Raw genomic sequence first — 21819 nt, 5'->3', positions numbered from 1 at the left:
TTAAGCACGCTTACAAAATTAGCAACAAGTAATGAAGTGGTAAATTACGCTGATAAATTAAGTGTTTTATTTGGACGCGAGTGATGTCTAAGAAAATTACCACTATAAAATACTTTTGTTTCATATATTTGGTGTTACACTCAGTCAAACCTATATTTAAAAAAAGGTGGGTCATTTGTTTTCATCACATTAAGTTAATGATAACGTGGATCAAAATACACTTGCAAAATAACAAAAAAAAAAAAAAAGAAAACAAGCCCTTATATATGAGCAATAAATAATGAAGTTAAATAAAAAGTCTTAACAGCTAATTCTTTATACCTGCCAATACAAGAAAATATTCCACGCAACACAAAAGTAAATATTTCCACAAAAGTTTCCTACAAATGTTCTCAGAAAAGATTTGATAAAAATATTTAAGGTATCGAAATGGTAGTTTCTTTGAGGTTTTGTATCTTTATCTTTTTCATGAGTCACAACAAAATGGTTTAGGCGCGTCAATCAGTGTTGCACAATAGTTTGATAAATACATCAAGGCAATTAAAGCATTAAATGAAGATATCACAGCAAGAATTGAATGTTGTTTTTAGCTTATCAAATCTAACATAGCGGTAATTACAAATAATTTGTACAAACATCAAGGCTAAAAGAAAATTTACTGATTTGCAAAAATATTGTTTTTTAGCATAATGTCAACATTATAATAAATTTAATCTTAAAACTATGATGGAGATCTGTCTTCATTTTTTTTATTAGTAAAAAATAAAGTACTTATACTTTATACAAGATTTTTTGTTGGCACGTGTTAGGGAGTTCCTTGACCCTTAGATAAAACCATATTCAAAATTTTTATCAGTTGCGAGGGGATTTAATTTCTATTTCCAAATCATATCAAATCACTTCTTGTTTGCCTTTTTCACCGCATTCGAATGGATCGCCGCGTAGTGGGTCCAAAACCGGCTGGTCCGTGGCCATTTAACAAGTTTCGTTCAGCCGAATCAATTAGCGGTCGTCAAGAGCGCTGACGATCGGATCGCCAAGAGCGTCATCAAACGATTCAGATATTGGACTCGCATCGTATGGGATTTACTTATGCTAATCAGCTGATTGCGATGCAAATGAGAGGTTAACAGGGCTAACAACACTGCTGTTGGCTAACAGAGCGCCCGAAAGCTCGCTACTTTTATTTCGCTCCAGAAAAATGATAGTCGGTTGGCCAGAACGCGTTTGTGACTCGAGCGAAGCGCACGTGCCGGAAAAACGACGATTCAAGTCCGTAGAGCCAAGAGGACAAAGGCGAAAGCTGGGGAAAAACTGCCCCTACATTTTCCAGCAACAACAACAACATCCAGTGTGTGTGTGAGTGCGTGCGAGAAGAAATCTTGTGTAACCCAGAGCGAAAGAGAGAAAGAGAGAGAGGGAGAGCAGGAAAATTCACCACAGCCCCATGGACTTGGATTTTCCGCTCGTGTGAAAATATTCGCACGCTCACTACGTTTCGGTTCGCCCGCAAAGGCAGTTGCTGCTCCAATTCCCAATCTCGTGCGTGCAGTGCAGTGTAGTCCAATAAGACCAATCAGAATAAGTCATCGGTCAAAAAAGTAAACAAAATAAAATAAATGCCAAATGCTAACAATTTCTGGGCACTATTAAAGCAATGGAATTCTAATAATACCCCTTATCACAATAACAGAAAAGCGGTCATAACTATACCATCCATTAGCCATCAAACACGGTCATAAAAAACGGAAGGGGGGTTACGGTCCACAAAAAAACGCGAGCAAAAGTAACTCGGAAATGATAGTAACTGTTGCTTGTCGCTCACAAACACAATCGTAGTGCTAGTCGCACGGAGTTTCAAATGAGTCCTTTGTGGATTTGTGTTTGCGATTCCGTCCTCGGATTGTGGCTTCAATCAATGTGAACGTTGTAGATTTTGTATGCCTATGCAGGGTAGCAAAAGAGTTGAACTAACTATACCAATAATAATATAAAATACATTTTAAATTATGACAAAAATATTCAAATAATTAAGATTGACCAAAAAAGGCTTTTAATCAGCTTGTAAAGAGATAATAAATCAGCGAAGGCAACACGACGTATGATTGATTTATATGGAAACACTCGCATATGCTTAAAAGTCTCATGCTAAGTAAATAATATGAGCAGACGTACTTCGTACTTGTGATAGGTTTAACATTTTCTTCATTTCTCAAAATTAAAAACAAAGAGCATCTATTAAAATCCAACAAATCAGCTTTTAAAGAAATACTTAATCAGCAAAGGTAACAGTGCGTATGATTGATTTATATGGAGACTTTTTACGAATGCGAGTCGCGTATGCTTAAAAATCTCGTGTTAAATAAATTATAGCCGCAGACGTACATAGTACTTTTGATAAGTTTAACATGTTGCAACAAGAGATAATAGTTTATTTCACAAAATAGAGCAACTACTTCAACCACTTTGAGTAATATATTTCAATACAATTTAAGCACTGCAAGATCAATTTTTAATTAATATGCAATGAATAAATAAACCAAAACCAGCTTAAGGTGTTTCTGTGAAGTTTACCTGTCTATAAATATGTTACTTTACTGAATGCATTTTTAAAAAGATCTATTTTTCGTTTTATTTACATTTACTTTATTCAATCAATATTTAGGGTATAAACAAATCGAATCCCAAATTGAGCCACCTGCACAGGTGAGAGCAGTGGCCAGCAAGAACGTGTCTGTTGGCGAAGCACACAAAAATTGGCGTTGCAAAAATTTCAATAAAGCTGAAAAACAAAAGCAAAAAACATTGAAATAAAAATTATTTCGTTTGCACTTCGCTTTTTTATTTGCACGCGCGGCGGGCACACTCTTCGTCTCTTTTTGCGTCTCTCCTTCAAGCAGCTGGGAAAAAATTATATTATTTGCAAGTTATTATATTGCTGTTGTTCCGCCCTTAACCCTCTCGGAAATTCTTTTGTATAATTAACCGTCGGCACATTAAATTTAATGCTAATTATGAGCTTGTTTGTCCGTCAAGCCGGTGACATTTGCTTGAGTTTTTGTTTAATTGCTGCGCTTGTTATGAGAAAAATCAATTGAAATCGATGCGGGACGCGAGTGAAAATAATTAAATAAACAGCGAGCATGAAGCCAGTGATTAATAAAATTATGCAAATTGCTTTGCGCAAATTAAAGCGAGATTTTTCTTATCGTTTTATTTGTTTTTTTCGTTCTCTCGCCCATTATTAACGTTAGATGGCATTTAAGGCCCAATAAAAACACGCCGAGAACAAAAACTGAAACTGAAAATCAATAAACACAAAGCCAGCAGAAGTACGTAACAGGCGGCAGCAGCAGCAACAACAACAACAACACCACCCAAATGTTGCAACAACAAGTGAGCAAGTTAAAGAACCTTTGCGATTTGTAAACGCTGCGGAATACCCGTCGAGAAAGGCAGAACAAAAAAAAAGAACATTTCAAGCAAGGCGGCAAAGGGCAGCAGCAGCAACAACAATGTCGACGGAGGGCAGCGACAACAACGGGGATCCCCAGCAGCAGGGGGCGGAGGGGGAGGCGATGGGCGAGAACAAGATGAAGTCCCGCCTCCGCAAAGGAGCCCTGAAGAAGAAGAACGTCTTCAATGTCAAGGATCACTGCTTCATCGCCCGGTTCTTCAAGCAGCCCACGTTCTGCTCCCACTGCAAGGACTTTATCTGGTGAGTAGTTTAGCTTCCTCCGAAAGTAGCCCCCAGCATCCTGTAGTTGCCAGGAACCCCCGTCTTCCTTTAGATATACATCGAACATATATGGACACGCAGCTGTGGTCAAAATAATAGCAGTGCTACCTTAAAGATATTATAAAAATAATTTTAATAAAGTATGAAGAAGTCGACCTTAAAACTGAAATCAACCTAAAATGAATGAAAAATATTCTTATAATAGGAAAAAGTGGACCTATATAGAAAAAAAAATCACTTAAATTGCAGAGTGCAGGACAACAAAATAAGGTTTGGCATAACATTGATACCATTATTATCAAAGAAAATAAAAAATTTCTTTAAATTTACTAAAACCAATTGATAACAATTTAAAATCATTTATTAGTCAATCTCTTTGAAAAATATTTTAAACTATTAAACAAATAAATGGTGTAAAATTTAGGTTACAAAAATATAAAAAATAAGTTCAAAAGCTGCTTTCAAACAATGCTTGTTTGATATATTTATAAGCTAAAAAACTACTACTATTTTGACCGCAACTGTATACACCCCCATTCCTCGGTGGCACTTGTGGGTCTACCAAGCATGGTCAGCATGCGTCCACATAACATCAGTCGTGGGAATCGATAAATGTATATTGACAAGGCGAAAGAACTGAGCAACACAAGAAGAATAACACAAATACAAGAAGCATATAGCAACAAAAGCAAAATTCACAGTGGTCGCCATCACAAGCTGTTTTTTTTTTTTAATAATGGAATATATTTGTGGTAAGCAAAATGTTGAGAATTTTAAAAATATTTCGTTTAAAGAAATATTAAATTTATTGATCGTTTTATGTTGTAATGTATAAAGTTCAATTCTTTAACATCTAATTTAAAATAAAAGGCAAACACTAAAATAATTTGAAAAAAATTGAAGACCTAAGGAAAACTAAGAGGAATGAAAAGAAAATATATAAAACATACATTTCATAAAAATATTCAAATATTTTTCTTTAAAAAATACCTTATTTATTTAAACAACTTTTAAGAAAATGGCGAAAAAAACAAATCAAGAAATTGTTAGATTGGTTTAAAAGTAATTTAAATAATTTCTATTTCATACAAAGCTAACCTATTTAAATTCACATAAGTTATTATTTTGTTTTCTGTTCTGAGCACGCAATCACTGCACCACAAGTCAAGATATTCCCCCGAATTACTTGTTGTTTTAGCTGGCCCGAAAGTTCAACCTAATGCTACAGCAAGCCAGCAAGAACAAAAGCTAACCTGTGTAATATTTAATTTAGGTAAGGCTGCCAAAATCTGTCTTAATCCATTGTTGCTCCCTAAGCAAAAACAAACAGAAAAGCAAGCTAGAAAGCACTGAAATTATATGGGGTAACCTGTTTACTTTTGGCAGTCCTCGCAGGCCTGGCAGTAGCATCCCCGTGGATTATAAATCAATTTCAAGCGCATTAAATTCCCCCGAAAAATCCAAGTTGTGCTTCCGTTGAAAACCTATTTGTTGACATGAATTTTGAACAGACTTTTTGTTTTTACAGCGGTTATCAGTCGGGATATGCATGGATGTGGGTATTTTGAAGGATATACTTTAAGCCATCCGTTGAGTAATGCTAGAGAATCGTGGTAGAATTATCATTTCAAAATAAAAGTAGTACTGAATTTTATCAAAGACAGTTGATTTCAGATTGTCTCGCCCACACAAAATAATTAATTCGCCACTTAATATTCATAGTCAGAGCTGCCCTCTAACCACCAGACACTTTGACGAGCAATTCCAGTGATATTAATTCATATTTAATAAACAAACACACTCTGTCTTCCCGCAAAGTGTCATAATGCCAGAGCGTTGCGTTGACAATTTAAAGCCAGCGACTAATGAATGGATATGGAAGTCGCTTGGCATAAAACCGAGCCAATTTATTAAGTCTGTCTTGTGACTCTCTCGTCATCGCTTTGGGCTCTTTAGCTAATTGTCGGCCAAGACATTTTGGCCATAATTAAATTAATTGCTGTTTAAAATGCGCCACCAGCCGCCAGCATCATCGATCTATGCCCATATAAATCGGGTGGGGCCAAAACCGAAAACCGAAATTTAGGAACCCAAGCGCCAAAAAAACGAAAACGAAACGAGTCTCAAAAAAATGTAGCAAAAAGCGAAGTCACTGTTTGCCGGCACTGCATCATTATTACACGTAATTAACGCGCTTTTTGACAGCAGTACCAGTAAACAGGCTAAAAGCCACGCCCCCCGTTTTTTGGGGGCTGCAGCTAATTAACAACTCCAGCCACTGTTACACTTGGTTTCGACTTTTAATTAATAGTGCGGGGACTTTGGGGGCACGCACACACCGTTCGGTGTTGCAAAAAGGCGTTGCAGGCACGTCGTATCTGAGCCACTGGGGGGTGGTTAAGTGGGTGGATCAGTAGGTGGCTCAGGGGGATGGTTCAGTGGGTGGCTCAGGGGGCGGCTCAGGGGGTGGCTTAGGTACCGCTGCGGCAGCAAAGTGTCACCCGCCTTCGTTTGCGGTTAGCAGGTGAAACATTTGCCATGTTTACGGCACGTCATTTGCATAATAGCGCGGAAACCGAAAAGGTCACGATAGAAATTCCAGATAGAAGCCCGAAATACCCTGAACATATCAATTTACAGTTTTCCTACGATAAGAGGGATGTACTATAATTAGATAATTAGATTTAATGCGATTTATACACTGCCAAATAAATGGTTAATGCATCATTAAATAATAATAGCGATTATTTTTGATATTTATTTTTTTGCTCAGAAATAAATATTATTATTGAAGAGTTTAACAAAAAAAAACAATCTTTGTGGTTTTTAAAGTAAAACTTTTAAGAATTACACTCCTTCAAAAATATGCAAATTACTATTTTTCGGATACAAATTAAAAAAAAATTTAATTATATTATAATTGTTATTACACTATAATTTCAAAATTTAAATAAATCAGTTTTAGGATAGATATATATTTGCTTGATATTTCTAGGTTCTTTGGTATTTTTTTTACAATTGTTGCAGAATAGAGTAGTAAGTAGAGAAGTAGTAGAGTAGTAGTAGAGTAGTAAGGTTACATATAAAGAGAATTTGCATATAAAAATGAACTTGATAGAACTGCTGCTTTTTTATTGCCCCAAGTAAAATAAGAATAAATTTGAAAAATGTGTAAAATATAAAGAAAATTGTACACAACTTTGAACTAAATTGTAATATAACCCTTACAAAATTATAAAATTGACCATATTAATTTGTTCATAGTAATTGTAACATGGACTTTGGTAAACCGCAAACAAGAACTAATTAATTTGCACAAAGTTTAATTAGAAAACAATCTTCTCATGACAATCAACTAATTCTATTGAAATCTAATAATATAACAAAAGTTTGAATGCATTTTTTGCCGCTATGCGGGACTATGTTTTTCGTTTCATTAATTAACTTAAATTGCACACATTTTTAACTCCATCTCTTTGTGTCAGTTGTTTTTTTTGGCGTTGTCGGAAAATATGCGCTTAATTAAAAATGGAAATGCATAAAAAGAATCCGTGAAAAAATAATTGTGTGGGCGCAGGCGATGGGGATGAAGGCGAAACGGAATCATAGTAAAGTATAACCTGCAGGCGCGGAAAAATTGCTTTTTCACTTCATTTGATGGGCAAACAAAAACGGGGAATAGCCGAGGGAAAGCAGCGAAAAACAGTGAAAAGCCAGGAACAGACAACCTGGTCAGACAAAGGAATTAAAATTAAATGGGTGGTGGAAAATGGGGAATGGGAAATGGAAAATGCAATTTGCTGGCTGCAGCAGAGAGGCAGCAAACAGAATTATGAAACGAGCCACAATTTCGCACTCGTTAGCAGCGATAACAAATCGCCCGATTTGTGTGAATTGTCCAAGTGGTTACGACCTAATCGGATCAACTTTGCTTTGGCTTAACGGACCGAACTTTGGACGGGTTTCGGGTCCGTTCGTGCTGAAACTTATTCAACTGCAGTTGCAAAAGTTGGCCCAACAGTTTCCATCGCCTCAACTTGCTCCTTTTATAATTTCTATATATATATATATACTAATATATATATGAATTCTATACTATATAAGTATGCGTCGTTTTCTCACCGTGCATGTGAATAATTTGCTTGTCCCAAATTGCAGCCAAATGGGCACACAGAAGGGGTTAAGGGGTTGGTCCGGCGGTTTGTGGTCAAGTCATTTACGGCAGAGGGTTGGATTCCGGGTGGAAGCGGCTCACGTAACCCCTATCCTTTGGGCCACACAACAGGTTCTGGCCATTAACCAGTAGCCCGAAATGGGGCCCTGAATGGCTTTAAGTTTTTAGTTGAAATAGGCAAATATCCAGGGAAGCGTTTGGCACGTTCGTGAGCTTTAATTCTGGATTCTATTATACATTTTACACACACTTAATTTTAAATGTAGGTACATACACGTTTAGTAAAAACTTAGCAAACATTTTATAAACCATAAGTCTAGATAGTGCATGAATTAGTATTGTTATTATCATATACATATAAAATCTGTTTATAAGAAATGATAACTGTTTCGATGAAATTCCTTATTAATTTGGTACTTGGCGTATCTCCTTGATATGTTTGAATATAAGAAAATGCAAGAGAAAAAGCAAAATGTTTCTATTTTATAATATCAATTTTACATTCCTAATTGGTAAAATCAAAACGCATTTGTTGATTTTAGATTATCTAAAATGTACTGGAAAACTAAATTTATTATCCAAATTTGTTTACATAATAAAGGATAAATTAAATTATATGCATTAAATATTGCTTAAATACTGATTGCTATTTACTTCTAAATTTCCACATTGACTTATCGAACATCATATTAAAATCTTGCGAATTTTGATTGGTCAGATATTGATTTAAACAGTAGGCCATCAAATAGAAAAACAATTAGTAAACAGAGTATTTAGTAAAGTCAATGAATACGAATCGAAATAAAGTAGGTTAAGCTTTGTAATTGTTTGGTGTTATTTATAAGTAAAAACGTAACCGTTCGCTTAAACAATACATTTTTGTCACATTGCCCCATAAGGTATACAAGTTTCTTTAGAGCAGTCACAATAGTAGCGAAACAAACAAGTTGACATTTGAACAGGCCTTTGGCGTGTGACCCTTGTAAATTGTCTGCTCGGTTTTCATATTGATTTATTTTAAAAGGCCCCGCGGGGCTGGCGATTGTTTCTCCTCCCCCAAGTAGCATATTGATTAATGGAGAATTAAATATTTATGCTAATTGATGTGTAATGGCAGAAAAAACTCGTCGACAATTGCAAATTGACCGTAACCACTTGCTTTCAATGTTTTGTTTGCAGGGGCTTCGGGAAGCAAGGATTTCAGTGCCAAGGTAAGGGATCCCCACGAGAACATCGATTTCGTGCAGCGATTTGCGAATAATACCCTTTCTCCGCCTGCAGTTTGCTCCTACGTGGTGCACAAGCGGTGCCACGAGTATGTCACCTTCATCTGCCCGGGCAAGGATAAGGGCATCGATTCGGTAAGTGCGCACCAACACATATGCTAAACAGGATATACTATATATAGTGCATAGTGCATAAAGATATGCAGGATAAGGCACCAACTGCATTTCCATGTGCGAGTGGGGATGGAATGGGATGGGGGCTTTGGGATGGGGGCTTATTTGCATTGCTTTTAGTCTTTGTGGGCTCTGTCAAATTAAACTGTCATTTGGGTTTTCGGTTGTACCCAGTCCGTCCGTCCGTCCGTCCATCCATCCGTCGGTCCCCAAAGTCCCAGCTGTCATGTCCTCTTGTCCCGACTCGCCTGTCAACTTTGCTTTTCCTGGCTAAGCAGACTGGGGCTAGAAATGCGACCGGGGTTTTCCTTTGCTGCTGGGTTATGGAAAATGTCATTTGGATTTTTCCGCACACAGCCAGTGCTCTACACTGTGTATTTATGCAGGGAAACCACAAAACACGTAGAAATGTGACAGGAATCACTTTTACTAAAACATAATCTTAGGTAACATTGAAGTTTAGTTAGTAAACGTAGCCAATACGTCTTTAAAATTAATAATAACAGTTTAATAAACTTTATTGTGCCCCAAATATGACAGGAACCACTTTAACTAAATGATAATCTTATAAAACTATAAAATTTGGTTAGTAAAATTTGCCCATTGCTCTTTAAAATAAATAATACAAATAAATAAATATTTATTACATAGCCTAACAAATTTAAACTTGTGTTGCCCCCCAAATAAGATACTTGAATTTGTTTTCAAGTGTAATGCTGGGCTGTCCAAGGAGAAACGTTGTGATGGGGAGACAGAAAAATATGGCAGAAATATAGAGAAAAGAGTCTCAGATGGATTGGCTTTTAGGACGAGACAGCTATGAAATAAGGTATTTTTTTTTTGGGCATAAATTTCAGTTCCTCCCGTAAGCTACGCACATGGAAAATGCAGAAAATAAAATACTTTAGTTTAACAGCCGTAGCAAACTCACAATAAACTTAAGTAGAGTTTGTCCTTTGTTATGTTTTCAGTGCGAAAGTTAAACGCGATTTTGTTAATTTGTCATTGTGCTCTGTTGATTTACCATGAACCAAATTTGTACTTTGTATTCTTTTCCATGTGTGCATCCACCAAAATCAAACCAAAAACTCAATTCGCTGTCCAACTCACGCTGTCACGAAACCACGCACCAAAAAAAAAAAAAAAAAACCAAATGAATTCGCAATCGAAATTGAAATTGAAATTCTTGCAACCACAAAAAAAAATAAATACAATAATAAAGGACTCACCAAAAACTCAACACAATTTCGAGCCATTCACATACGCAGGACCCACGTTCTGCGATCATTGTGGTTCCCTGCTGTATGGCATTTACCACCAGGGTCTCAAATGCTCAGGTAACCCCAACCCCTAAGCTAGAACCCTTTTGAACCTCTTACTCTCCAATAAGTGTTTTCCCTTCAGCTTCTATCTTCTATCTCTAACCACAAAAGTTTTTCGCTTCTCTCTTTCACTTAACTTTTAATCCTTTTCCAAAAAACCAAAAAAAAACCCTACTGACAGTGTAAATAATGATGATAATGTGTGTGTGTGTGTGTGTGTGTGTATGCGTGTTTTTTTTTTTTTTTTTATCAGTTGGTTTTATTGTCAGAATATGGTATTTACAAAGATTAGGGAAGAAGTAATAAAGATAAAGTAGGGTAAATAGATATAGCTGTGAGTTGGTTTATTCCTTATAACCCTGCGGTACTACCTCGTGGCTTTGCTTCGCAGGATCAGGATTTGCTCTGTGGCGTTGTTCAGCTTGATGTCCCTCGTCGCACTCGGTCGCGCTGCCTCTCTAGGGTCCGTAGAGCTTTCATCGCTACCGCAGCGAAGTTACTCATTTGGCCCCAGAACACCTCATCCGAGATCATACGGTCTCCCAGCGCTGTCGGGTCCCTGGTCTCGCCCATGAATACATCCCTGTCGCGGTCAAACCGTGGACAGGTGAAGATGATGTGCTCCGCCGTTTCCTCAACACCGCATTGCGGGCAGCTAGGGTCATCGTCGTGGCCAAACCTGGTAAGGTAGCTCCTAAAGCAACCATGCCCGCTGAGTATCTGGGTCAGCCAGAAGTTTACCTCTCCTTTCGGTCTTTGCATCCACTTTTTGATATCTGGTATTACTCTATGGGTCCAGCGTCCCTTGGTTGATTGCTGCCAACGAGTTTGCCACGCATCTAGGCTTTTTCCTCTTGCCTTCGCCTTGATTTCCCGCCTCTGTGAAGGAGTGCACTGCCTTCCCAGATTGGCGATATCCTCGTGGATCTCCTTAGCCTCGACTGCCAACAAGTCGATGGGGATCATTCCCGAGATAACTAGAGCTGCGTCATCGGATACTGTGCGGAATCCGGAGCAGACTCTCAGGGCACAGAGTCTATAGGTAGATTCGAGGTCTTTCCTGTACGACTGCGTTTCGAGAGCTTCGGCCCATATTGGGGCGGCATACAACATTGTCGACCGGGTAACCGATTGGAGAAGTTGTCTACGCCCTTGTTTTGGCCCCCTCGTGTTCAGCATTATTCTTGATAGTGCCCTAGCGATGTTTGCGGCCTTTTTGTTTGCTTCCGCGAGGTGTTCTCTGAAGGACAGTCTTGTGTCAATCATGACTCCCAGGTACCGTATAGCTCTGGTTGATCCTATCGTGCAGCCACCGACTTGAATTTTCGCTGTCTCTACTTCCTTACGGCTGGATATGAGCACTGCCTCCGTTTTGTGGTGCGCTATATTGAGCCCTACCGCTAAGAGCCACTCCTCGATGATTGCCACTGCATCGTTTCCAAGACGCTCTGCGTCTTGGAGTGTTTTGGCCACAATGACGATGGCTATATCGTCCGCAAAGCCTATCACCTTCGATCTTCCTGGTAACGCCAGTCTTAAGACGCCGTCATACATGGCGTTCCAGAGCAGCGGTCCCAGTACAGACCCTTGGGGAACTCCACAGGTGATCTTGTGTTCCATCACCCCTCTATTTGTGTCATAGAGTAGGGTGCGATCGCTAAAGTAGGACTGTACAATGCCTACCAAGCTCTCCGGTACGCCAAGTTGGTGGAGTGCTTCCAGGGTAATGTCCCAGCGTGCCGAATTGAAGGCGTTTTTGATGTCCAGGGTCACAACTAGGCAGTACTCCTTGCTGCCTCCCCGCCATCTCGTTCCTTCTATCGCCTTCGCCGCAGTGCACTTAAGTGCAGATATCGCGTCAATGGTTGATTTCGCCTTTCTGAAGCCGAACTGCATGGGTGACAGATCCCCGGATGCTGAGATTGCCGCCTGCAGTCTGTGACTGATGCATCGTTCCAGTGCCTTGCCTGCGTGGTCAATCAGGCATATTGGCCTGTATGAAGACGGGTCCTCCGGTGCTTTGTTCGGCTTAGGTAGCAGAACCAGCTTTTGAATCTTCCACCGCTCCGGGAAGAGGTTTTCCGCCAGACACTGGTTGAAGACGTTTGCGAAAGCTTCTGGGTGCTCGGTCATGGCTAGCTTCACAGCAGTATCTGGGATTCCGTCCGGACCCGGTGCTTTCCCCTGCGGGCATATCCCTGGCAACTTTCTTGATTTCATCCGGATGGATTCTGATCGGTGATGTCTCTGCAGGTTCTGCGTACGCGCGCTGAGGAACTGAGGTTACTGTTGGAAATAGGTGCTCTACGATCGTCTTCATGTGGGAAGCTTCTCCGGCGCCGAGGGGCTTTACCTGGCCCATCTTTTTGACTACAACTTTGTAGGCTGCACCCCATGGGTCCTGCTCAGCTGAGTCGCAAAGTTCCAGGAAACACTTCTTCTTGGATTGCTTAATGAGCCTTTTTAGAGTCCTGCGGCTCTCGGCGTACTCCAGCCTCCTAAGCTCGATATTTGGGCGACCTCTCGCCCTCTGCTGCCGCCTTCTGGCCCTCAGGCAGTCGCTGCGCGCTTCCGCGATTTCCCCAGTCCACCAGAAGACTGGTTCTAGGTTCCGATGGTGGCTCCTTGTTTCCCTCATGCTGGCTTTGCATGCCGTCACCATGGCTCCCATAAGCCTCGCCGAGCTGCTCTCCGCGTGTTCACCAGTTTCGGGATCTCTCCATCCTCTGAGAAACGCGTCCTCCTGGAACGTCTTTGGGTTAAAGCGTCTGTTTGTTGGGACCGTAGTAGCTGGCCGACCGCATGCTATGTCGCAAATGATGGCCTTGTGGTCGCTTGCAGTGTAGATTTCACTGAGGCGCCAGCGGGCTTGCGAGAAAAGTGAGCTGCTGATGAATGTAAGGTCCACAACGGAGCCGGCTCCTGCTCTGCTAAATGTGTGCTCCGATCCGGAATTTAGTAGAGCTACGTCAAGTGACGCAATGGCTTCAAGCAGTGTTCTCCCTCTGCTGTTCGTGCAGACTGACCCCCATTCCACGGCCCACGCGTTAAAGTCGCCAGCAATGATAACGTTTCGCCTTCCCCTTGCGTCGTCCACCAGTTCATCCAGAACTGCCGCGAACTCCTGGAGAGAGAGGCGTGGTGGCAGATAGCAGCTGTAGATTGTGACCTCGTTCACCGTAGCTCGAATGAAAAACGAACCGGCTCGCAAGTGCTGTGGCCGGGATGACCCAATCGTCAAGATCGCCGCAGACTTCGTAGTATCCAGTACATAGTGTGTATGCGTGTGCCTGTATCTGTGTGGGAATTAAATTTTAAACGCAATTTGACCTGGTCAACAACATGGAGAAAGTTTCTTTTGCAGGCCCTAAAAGTTAATTATTTAAATTGTTTTACCTACAAAGATACAGCAGCAGATATATGTGTACTATAAGCAGGCCGCACCTTTGTAAATATGTCGATACACCCAGCAAAAAGGCTTTTCTTTTTTCGTACATTGTTTGCTTGCTCTTCACTTTCCCGTAACCGAACCACACCGAAAGTTTTCTCTGTGCGCCACGTGTAACCCACTTTTCCACCCACTTTTCCGCCCACTTTCCCCCCCTCCCCTTTCAACCAATTCATTTGCATAATTATGCACATGCCAGGGATACTCCGAGGATTCTAGTGCGGAGGAGGGACAAACTTAGTTGCCCAACAATGCTTGTCATTTGTTTAGAAATTTTTGTGCATCTGCCCTGTGATATAAATATAATTTTAATGTGCGTTTCGGCCCACTAACAAATTGCGGAAGTGCTTCAGATAAAAAGTTTTTTTAGGTCCTGCCTCGAGGTTGCTACATTTAAGGAAAACATAAATGTGCTTAGTTTTTGATCCCTTTTATAGTTGTGGGTTTGACCGACATTTTTTTGCTTTTCTTGCAAAGAAAAAAATGTTTTAAATTTTGTAAAGCAAATTTGGTTTAGTTAGGTTTAATAAATATTCATTTTTGACTATATTCGCTGCAGTGGTGGAAATTTAAGCGCTAAATTGGGGTTTTAAGTTGGCTAGTAGCATTACTTAAGGGTTAAGTTAAGCTTTCGTTTTTGAATGACTCAACTTTAAGTATTTTAAATTTTATATTAATCGCCTATTCGGTAAATATTTATATAAAATTATTTCATTTTATGTTCCTCTTTGAAAAGAGGATTGGCTATTTTGGCTTATATTTAAACAAAGATGACTTTGTCTTTGCCTAGAAACAACACTTGTTTTGGTACTACAAAAAAATGTTCCATTTTTATATATAAGTTAATTTTATATATTTTATTTTAAATAAAAGTATAGACTACAAACCTATATTTCCTTTGACTTGGAAATGTTTCCCTGTTTGATACCAACATTTTGTTTTGTGCTACAATGATATGTAGCAGTTTTGTATTTCATTTTGCTCATTTTATTCTAAATGATGGTATAGTTTAAGTTTTTTTAATGCTTTATCTGTTGTACAGAAATACAAATAGTAATGATGCTACCCCTTGAGCAGCTTCCAACCGACTTCTTGGCCTGGCCCTTAAGTATTATTTTGGCTGGCTGCTTGAGGCAACTGTAACTACTATAGAGCCCCAAACATGTGGTTTGTCAGTGGGTCTGGCAATTAATTCACAGCCATGGCAACTGGCTTAATTAGAACGAGTCAAGTGTAAACACCAAATGCAGAGGCAATAAGAGAGCATTCTCCGAATCGGAAACTCAAATGTCACATTCATTTTTGCCGTTGAGTGTGAAGCCATGGCAATGGCAACCCCGAAAAGATTGGCCCCTGCAAAATGCTTAACTCACTTAGCCTTTTTTCTTGGCCCTGTGTGTGTGTTTGTGTGTGAAATACAATCTGGCCCAATACGCTTAAATGTTACCATTGTGTCAGTGTTGCGTTTGGCTCTTTGTTGCCACCAACCTGTGCAACAAATCGGATCAAATTTATTGCGACAGGTGTAGGCAAATCAATTTTTGCCAAGGCTAAGCTTCACACCTGAGCAGAGTCGATTGGGTTTTCCCAAAAATTTCTGGTTTTAATTTCAACTTGAAGCGGAAATTGAAAACAAATGCAGTTTAGGACTATAAAATGCTATCAGATGGCGATATGACCACGTTTGGGAGTTCATATCATCTGGATTGTCGGAATAAATGACATGGCAATTTATATTTACCCACCACCGCCACAACCCCATTTGTTATCGGGCATCAGTTGTTAATATGCCGGCAGTTATATGGAAGTATACGAGTATATGTGTGCTGTGCTGCCTGGCGTTTTATATACCAAAAATTACACTCAATGGAGTAATGGGAGCTGCCATTCAGAGCTAGATGATGATGTTGATAGGGATATGGAAAAGTGGGGGGCGGCTGGACTTTTTTTTCGGCGATATGGAAATGTGGGCGGGGTACAAATTTGTTAGGTGACAGGCAGCGACGCAAAGAATGCTGTGATAAATTCGTGCTGCAAATATTTTTTCAAATTTTTCGCTCTGGCACGTGGCAAATAAGTAGGCGTTAAATGGGGGCGTGTTAGCCAAATGAAATTCCATTTGCGTGTGCTTGTGTCTGTGTGTGTGTGAGTGTGTGCGTGGGCCAAGAGATTTATTGGGAAACGTCTGACGGGGGGTTTGTTTACGAGGCTTTCATGTGGCAGATACTCAGATACTGTGACGTAATGATAAGAATAAAGCACACCATTTCACACAGTCGATCTTCAGTGGCCTGAACTTTTATGTTATGTTAAGGAAAATAAATTGGCTTAGTATAAACACATTTCATTCAAATTGGTTAACAAAGTATAAGCTTTTTTCTTTTAAAAGGCTTTTCTAAATTGACTTGGAAAAAACAGTTTATAAAAAAACTCTTCAACTTTTACAAAGTAGTAGATTTTTTATTTTTTAAATCCATTTGATTTACAACTAAAAATTAATTTGTAATAAACACTTATTTTTTCTGCCAAGCTAGCTGGAACTTTAATTCCAATTTTGCTTTTGGTAAATTTTGCTTTAACTCTACAGATAGCAATTATTTTGGTAGTCAAAGTAAATTTTATTAAACTTCCACTGTACGGCCGAAATTTCGCAATGTCATGGGTTTCCGGCCTCGATTCGAGTGTCCACACCTGTGGCTATCCAGGGTCCCTCAAAAGCGAGTCCAATTGGAGGCCGCACATACTATACACACTCACACATACACACATGTTTACCTTCAATGCGATTGCATTTTATCCAAACAAATCCCCCGCCAGCCCCACATCGACCAACGCCCACCCTCGCGGCCTTGAGCATGCCCGCCAAAGTATGCAACAACTTTTTTTTGCTGCGCCCCTGCCAAGGTCGTTTGTGTGTCTGAGTGTGCGTGTGAGTGTGTGAGTGTCTGTTTGCCTTCTGATGGTGTTTGTCTTTTGGTAGCAAAAGGATATTAATGGCTAAGCAGCTGTTGAACCTTGGCAGAGACAAACAACAAATTGCTGAAGCTCCCCAAAAAAAATGGGGTATGTAGGAGAACTACTCAGTGGATGCTCATGATGGCGCATAATGCTATCAAATGTCCTTGCCTGTGGCACCACCCATCCACCCACCATCCACCGCAAACTGGCACAACAATCGACTGGGGGAAATGTTGCCCACCCTCCCAAAAGAAAATAACCTCAAAGTTTTCAGCCAATGTCACGTGTGAGAGAGATTTTGTATTGTGTGAGTGTAAGAGCTCCTTGGAAAGGATTAGGCAGCAATTGTTTTTGCAACCTTCGCTGGTTACTTGTGTTCAAAACCGTCCACTGTGTGTTTTATATATAATATATGTATATATACCTATATATGTGCAATGCATATACCCACTCATCACACTGCCACCATAAACCCTCTTCCATTTTCATTTGATTTCGCTGTTTGTGACATGTGATGGCCAAAGCAAAGCTGTGTTGCTGGAAAACATCTGCACTTGGCAACCCAAAAAGGTGCAGTTCGGGGTGCCAAAATGCTGTTAGAGCTGTCTCCGCGAGTTTATTAAATTAAAATTCAATCAGTATAAATAAACAAACTTTATAGTGTAAGCCCTAAAACTAACAATTTCGAAAATTAAAAAGCCATTTTATTAATTGAAAATTGTGTTCTGCTAAAATTTGTCTTTAAACAAAGTTTCATAGATCGAAACATTTGATAAATATTTTTAAATATTTACACTCCAGCTTTTAAAAAAAATGCTGCTAATTATTTGTATTACAATAACAACATTTTGTTGTTCGTTCAAAAACAATCTAATTCTAAAATCCCATATTTTCCATTCCTTGCTATTGCTTATTTTAAAAGTTGTCGAAATTGTCGTAAAGCAAATTTTATTTCCTGTAATAAAACAGTAATCATTTTCAGTAGAATTAGCTTTTAGTTATGTATTTTATGTGTCCTTTATCTCACGTTGTTTTGTAATCCTTTATGTTTTTTTTGCCACTGCACCTATGTAGCTATTACGAACACCTATACCTATGCCCAGCGTTAATTTTCCATTAGTTTTCTCTTCCAATTCAAACTCAAATCTGAAATCTGAAACCGAAATCGAAATCGTGATCGAAATCGGCAAATCAGGCGCATCAAATGCCCCACAAATGGCAGAATGTCACATTCCTGTCGCCGACGTTCTGCGATCATTGTGGGTCTCTTTTGCACGGCATCACGCACAAGGGTCTCAAGTGTCGAGGTAAAGTCCCCCAAAAAGTACCCCCCTTATTTAGTGTAGTATATAGTAAAGTGTCCCAACTCATTTGCATTTTTGGTGGCGGCGCCGCAGACTTTTTAGATTGTTGCAATTTACAATTAGCAGCGCTTTGTTCCCGCTCAAGTGTGCACTTGTCTTTGTGTTTATGTTTGCAGGAGTGGACGTGTGTGTGTGGGTGTGTGTGTGAATGTTTTGCACACTTGGGCGAGTTGTTTGTTGTTGCTTTTGTCACTGTCACTGACAAGTTTCCGCCAGCTTTTCCCGCTTTTCCCCCCATTTTATTTGCCTTGCCAGTTGCCTCCTGCACTTGCTTTTCTTTTCAGTTTTCAGTTTTCGTTTTCGTTGACATTCTTAAAAACTTGTTAATTTTCAAAATTATTGCAAGTGCATGTCAAGTTTGCAAAGCCATTTAATAAATGTTTACTAATTTTAAAGGCCCAACAATATATTTACGTATTTGTAGACGTCATGTTTAGCGACTTAGCGTAGAACTTTCCCAGCAATTTGCCTTCGCCGAGGGGTATTAATATATAAAAATGTGTTTTGTGGCAAGGGTATCCTTTACCTTATTGCCAAACAAATAATTTAATTACGCGCCATTGACCGCAACAAAAACATACAAAGGACACCAGAGCCGAAGCTAATGGAAACGTGAGAGTGTCCTTTGTGTATGAGCATCCCATTGTGGTCTGTGGCTGTATTGTACTTGAAAAAAATGAGAACGAAATATTTCCCGACAATTCAAGGTTGCAATAGCAGATAAAATTACCTGGGTAAATGTGTCATAATTGGCCATTAAATGCTATTTCAATTGGAGGATAAAGTAAAATAATACTTTACAGTATGTAGGCATTTGCCAATTAAGTTTCAATCATTTTAAATATGTAGTATATAATTGCGAAAACTCTGAGTACCCTTGCAAAGAAGCTTAAACTAAGATTGCTGCCAAAGTAATACAAAATTCCCTAATCTTGTCAAAAGTTTTTTATCTTTTAGCTAATCGATACTAATTTTTCATGCCTAGCAATAAAACGATATTTTGTTTAGAAAATTTCTCATTGGTTCCCTATATATGTGAATTTTTTATCGATACTATTTCACAGAAATTGTTATTGTTACAAATAAAAGTAAATTGTAAAAAAAAAAATTAAAGACCTAGTGATAGCTCTTCCGATATTTATATGGTATATATCGAAAACATTCGAACGTTAGCGTCAAAGATCAACAATAGTAATGGATGCCATTAAGTGATATTATAATACAAATATTCTTGGTCTAAATGGTTACATTCCAGTTTTAAAAACGCAGTTAACCAGAATAATCTAATTAGCAACATTTTGTATATATAACCTTCTTAAAAACCTGTGAATTAACTAGTCAACAATGATGATAAGTTTGTATTCGGTCTTTTTTGTCGCAATTTGTTTTCGCTGAGATCTTTAGTCCCGTGCTGGGAGGGCTGCAAAAGAGAACTATTGGTGCACGTACGTAGATTACACCTTGTTGTTATATTCTACTGAAATAGTCAAATAAATATTTCAGGATGCGGAGCGGGTTGGTGTGTAACTAGGACAAATCTTTGTGGAAATACATTTGATTACTGTTCAAACCGTAATGAGAAATGTTGCCCTTTCGCCCAATACCCCGGGAATGTATAAAGCGGTTTGGTAAACTATATTTCACTAGTTGATCCACGGGACAGATTCAGAAATTCGCTACAAATAAGTTTTGAAACTCTATTCCACAAACACTAATATTTTCTCAATAAAAATGTTTGTCATCCCTTTCATCAATTCCAAGTGTTTTTCAATGTATTTAGAAACCAAATAAAAGAGAAAAACCAATTTATTCTTTTCTGGTTTATAATCAATTTGATTGCTATATTTACATTCTAAATAGCTACATTTCCATTCTTTTAAAAACCACTAAAATTTAAACCGAGACTAATAAACTTGGCATTCCTCGAAATATTTAACTATTGCAAAAAACCAATAATCAAGTAGTTCGCAAGGGTGATTAGCTTATTTTGGTTATTTTTGGTTTAAAGCGATCACTAACATATTATACTCAAAAATGCAGAATGCGAAACAGATCCTTGATGTGTAGTGCATAGTCATCCCTTTAAAAATAAAGGATATCATACGGGATAGCCTTAAACTCTTTTTGAAATGTATTTTGGAGTTCAAATGAATAAATGAATGTGATTTATGTGCTTCATATTCGACATTTTTTTTTTCATAAAAAAAAAATTTCGACAGACTATTGAGATGATACGCTTATTAAGACTAATGAATTTTGAATGGTCCTCAGCACACAGCCCTTTCGAAGAAGCGAAAAATAACTAGTCCCCAACTATGGTCGCTTGCTTCGAGGTCTTTTTGCTGGCAGTTTTCCTAGTCCTCAGCATCGGCTTCGGCTGTTCCACTAAGTTAACTAGGAGTAAAAGCTTAACACATTTAAATTTTGATAATTTTTAAAATTAAATCAATATTTCAGCATGTGGAGAGGGAAGGTGTGTATCTACCCTAAATGAATGCCCAGAAATTCCAGGAAAATGTACAAGGAAAACAGAAAAATGTTGCCGTGTAAGGAGGCATTTTGATTAGACAAGTGATTTAACACTTGACGAAATGACGAAAAATATTCGGTCCTATTAAAGTAAACCTTTTTTTTGTAAATTTGTTTCTTTTTTATCAAGAAAAGCATCTGCTGAGTATTACTATAGTACAATCAGCATTGCATTTAGTTTCTTATTTATTAAAACTGTCAGGTCAAAATGCATTATGAGTAAGCAAGTGATTAGACACTAGACGACAAATTGTCTGCCATATTCACAGATTTAATACTGATTCAATGCACATTAATATAAATATGATATAACCGGAACAATGAATTTGTATTCTTGTGTAGATTTTTTACGGTGCTTCTAGTGTTGTAGCATTTTAATACCTAATTGTTTACAATTGGAAATCCAAAATATGGCAAAGAAAAGTAGGCGTGGCCATAGTATTAAAGTGATTATAGCCTATAGATTATGGCTGTGTAGATCGAGATTAAATTTAAAACCATGCTTTAAGCCAATTTGAAACCAAGAAAATACAATTTTCACGGCATATACAGTATAAAAGGTGTCCGCACCAGCCAATCAGCTAGCAAAGATGATCGGCTACTTGAAAATCTTCCTGGTGGCAGCACTCCTGTCCTTGTTCCTTGATCCCACTTATGGACAAGCCCGTTAGTATACCTTGCACTTAAGCCAGGGTTCTAAAATTACTTACGTAGGCTAATCAATATTTTAGCATGCGGACAAGGTGGATATTGTGCCCAAATCAGCAACCCTTGCCCAATGATTGCCGGAAATTGCCCGGCTGGAGAGAAATGTTGCCGGGATAGGCGAAGGGGCCGAACTGCATAGATTCAAAACTTTACACTTTGGAAAAGGAATAGAAATGT

General features: G+C 38.7%; 1 protein-coding gene across 4 annotated transcripts in view; it reads left to right on the top strand.

The window, feature by feature from the left end:
• The first annotated feature begins 1212 nt into the window (after positions 1-1212).
• Positions 1213-21819, top strand: part of LOC108144457 (protein kinase C, brain isozyme) — a 28678-nt gene continuing 8071 nt past the window's right edge. Inside the window, exons 1-5 of one of the 4 annotated variants that reach the window (XM_017269353.2) lie at positions 1213-1601; positions 3255-3718; positions 9093-9124; positions 9195-9274; positions 18237-18348. In XM_017269353.2, coding sequence (XP_017124842.1) covers positions 3516-3718; positions 9093-9124; positions 9195-9274; positions 18237-18348 — 427 coding nt within the window. In that variant the 5' untranslated portion in view covers positions 1213-1601; positions 3255-3515. Of the gene's footprint in view, positions 1602-3254; positions 3719-9092; positions 9125-9194; positions 9275-10535; positions 10651-18236; positions 18349-21819 lie in introns of all 4 variants that reach the window. The other 3 variants (XM_017269351.2, XM_017269352.2, XM_017269348.2) reach the window with 3 other exon arrangements.

The sequence above is a fragment of the Drosophila elegans genome, unplaced genomic scaffold (genome assembly GCF_018152505.1).
Source record: "Drosophila elegans isolate 14027-0461.03 unplaced genomic scaffold, ASM1815250v1 contig_183, whole genome shotgun sequence".
NCBI classification, from domain to species: Eukaryota; Metazoa; Arthropoda; class Insecta; order Diptera; family Drosophilidae; genus Drosophila; species Drosophila elegans.
The sequence above is the reverse complement of the archived record's forward strand: the minus strand, read 5'-3'. Positions and strand labels throughout refer to the sequence as shown.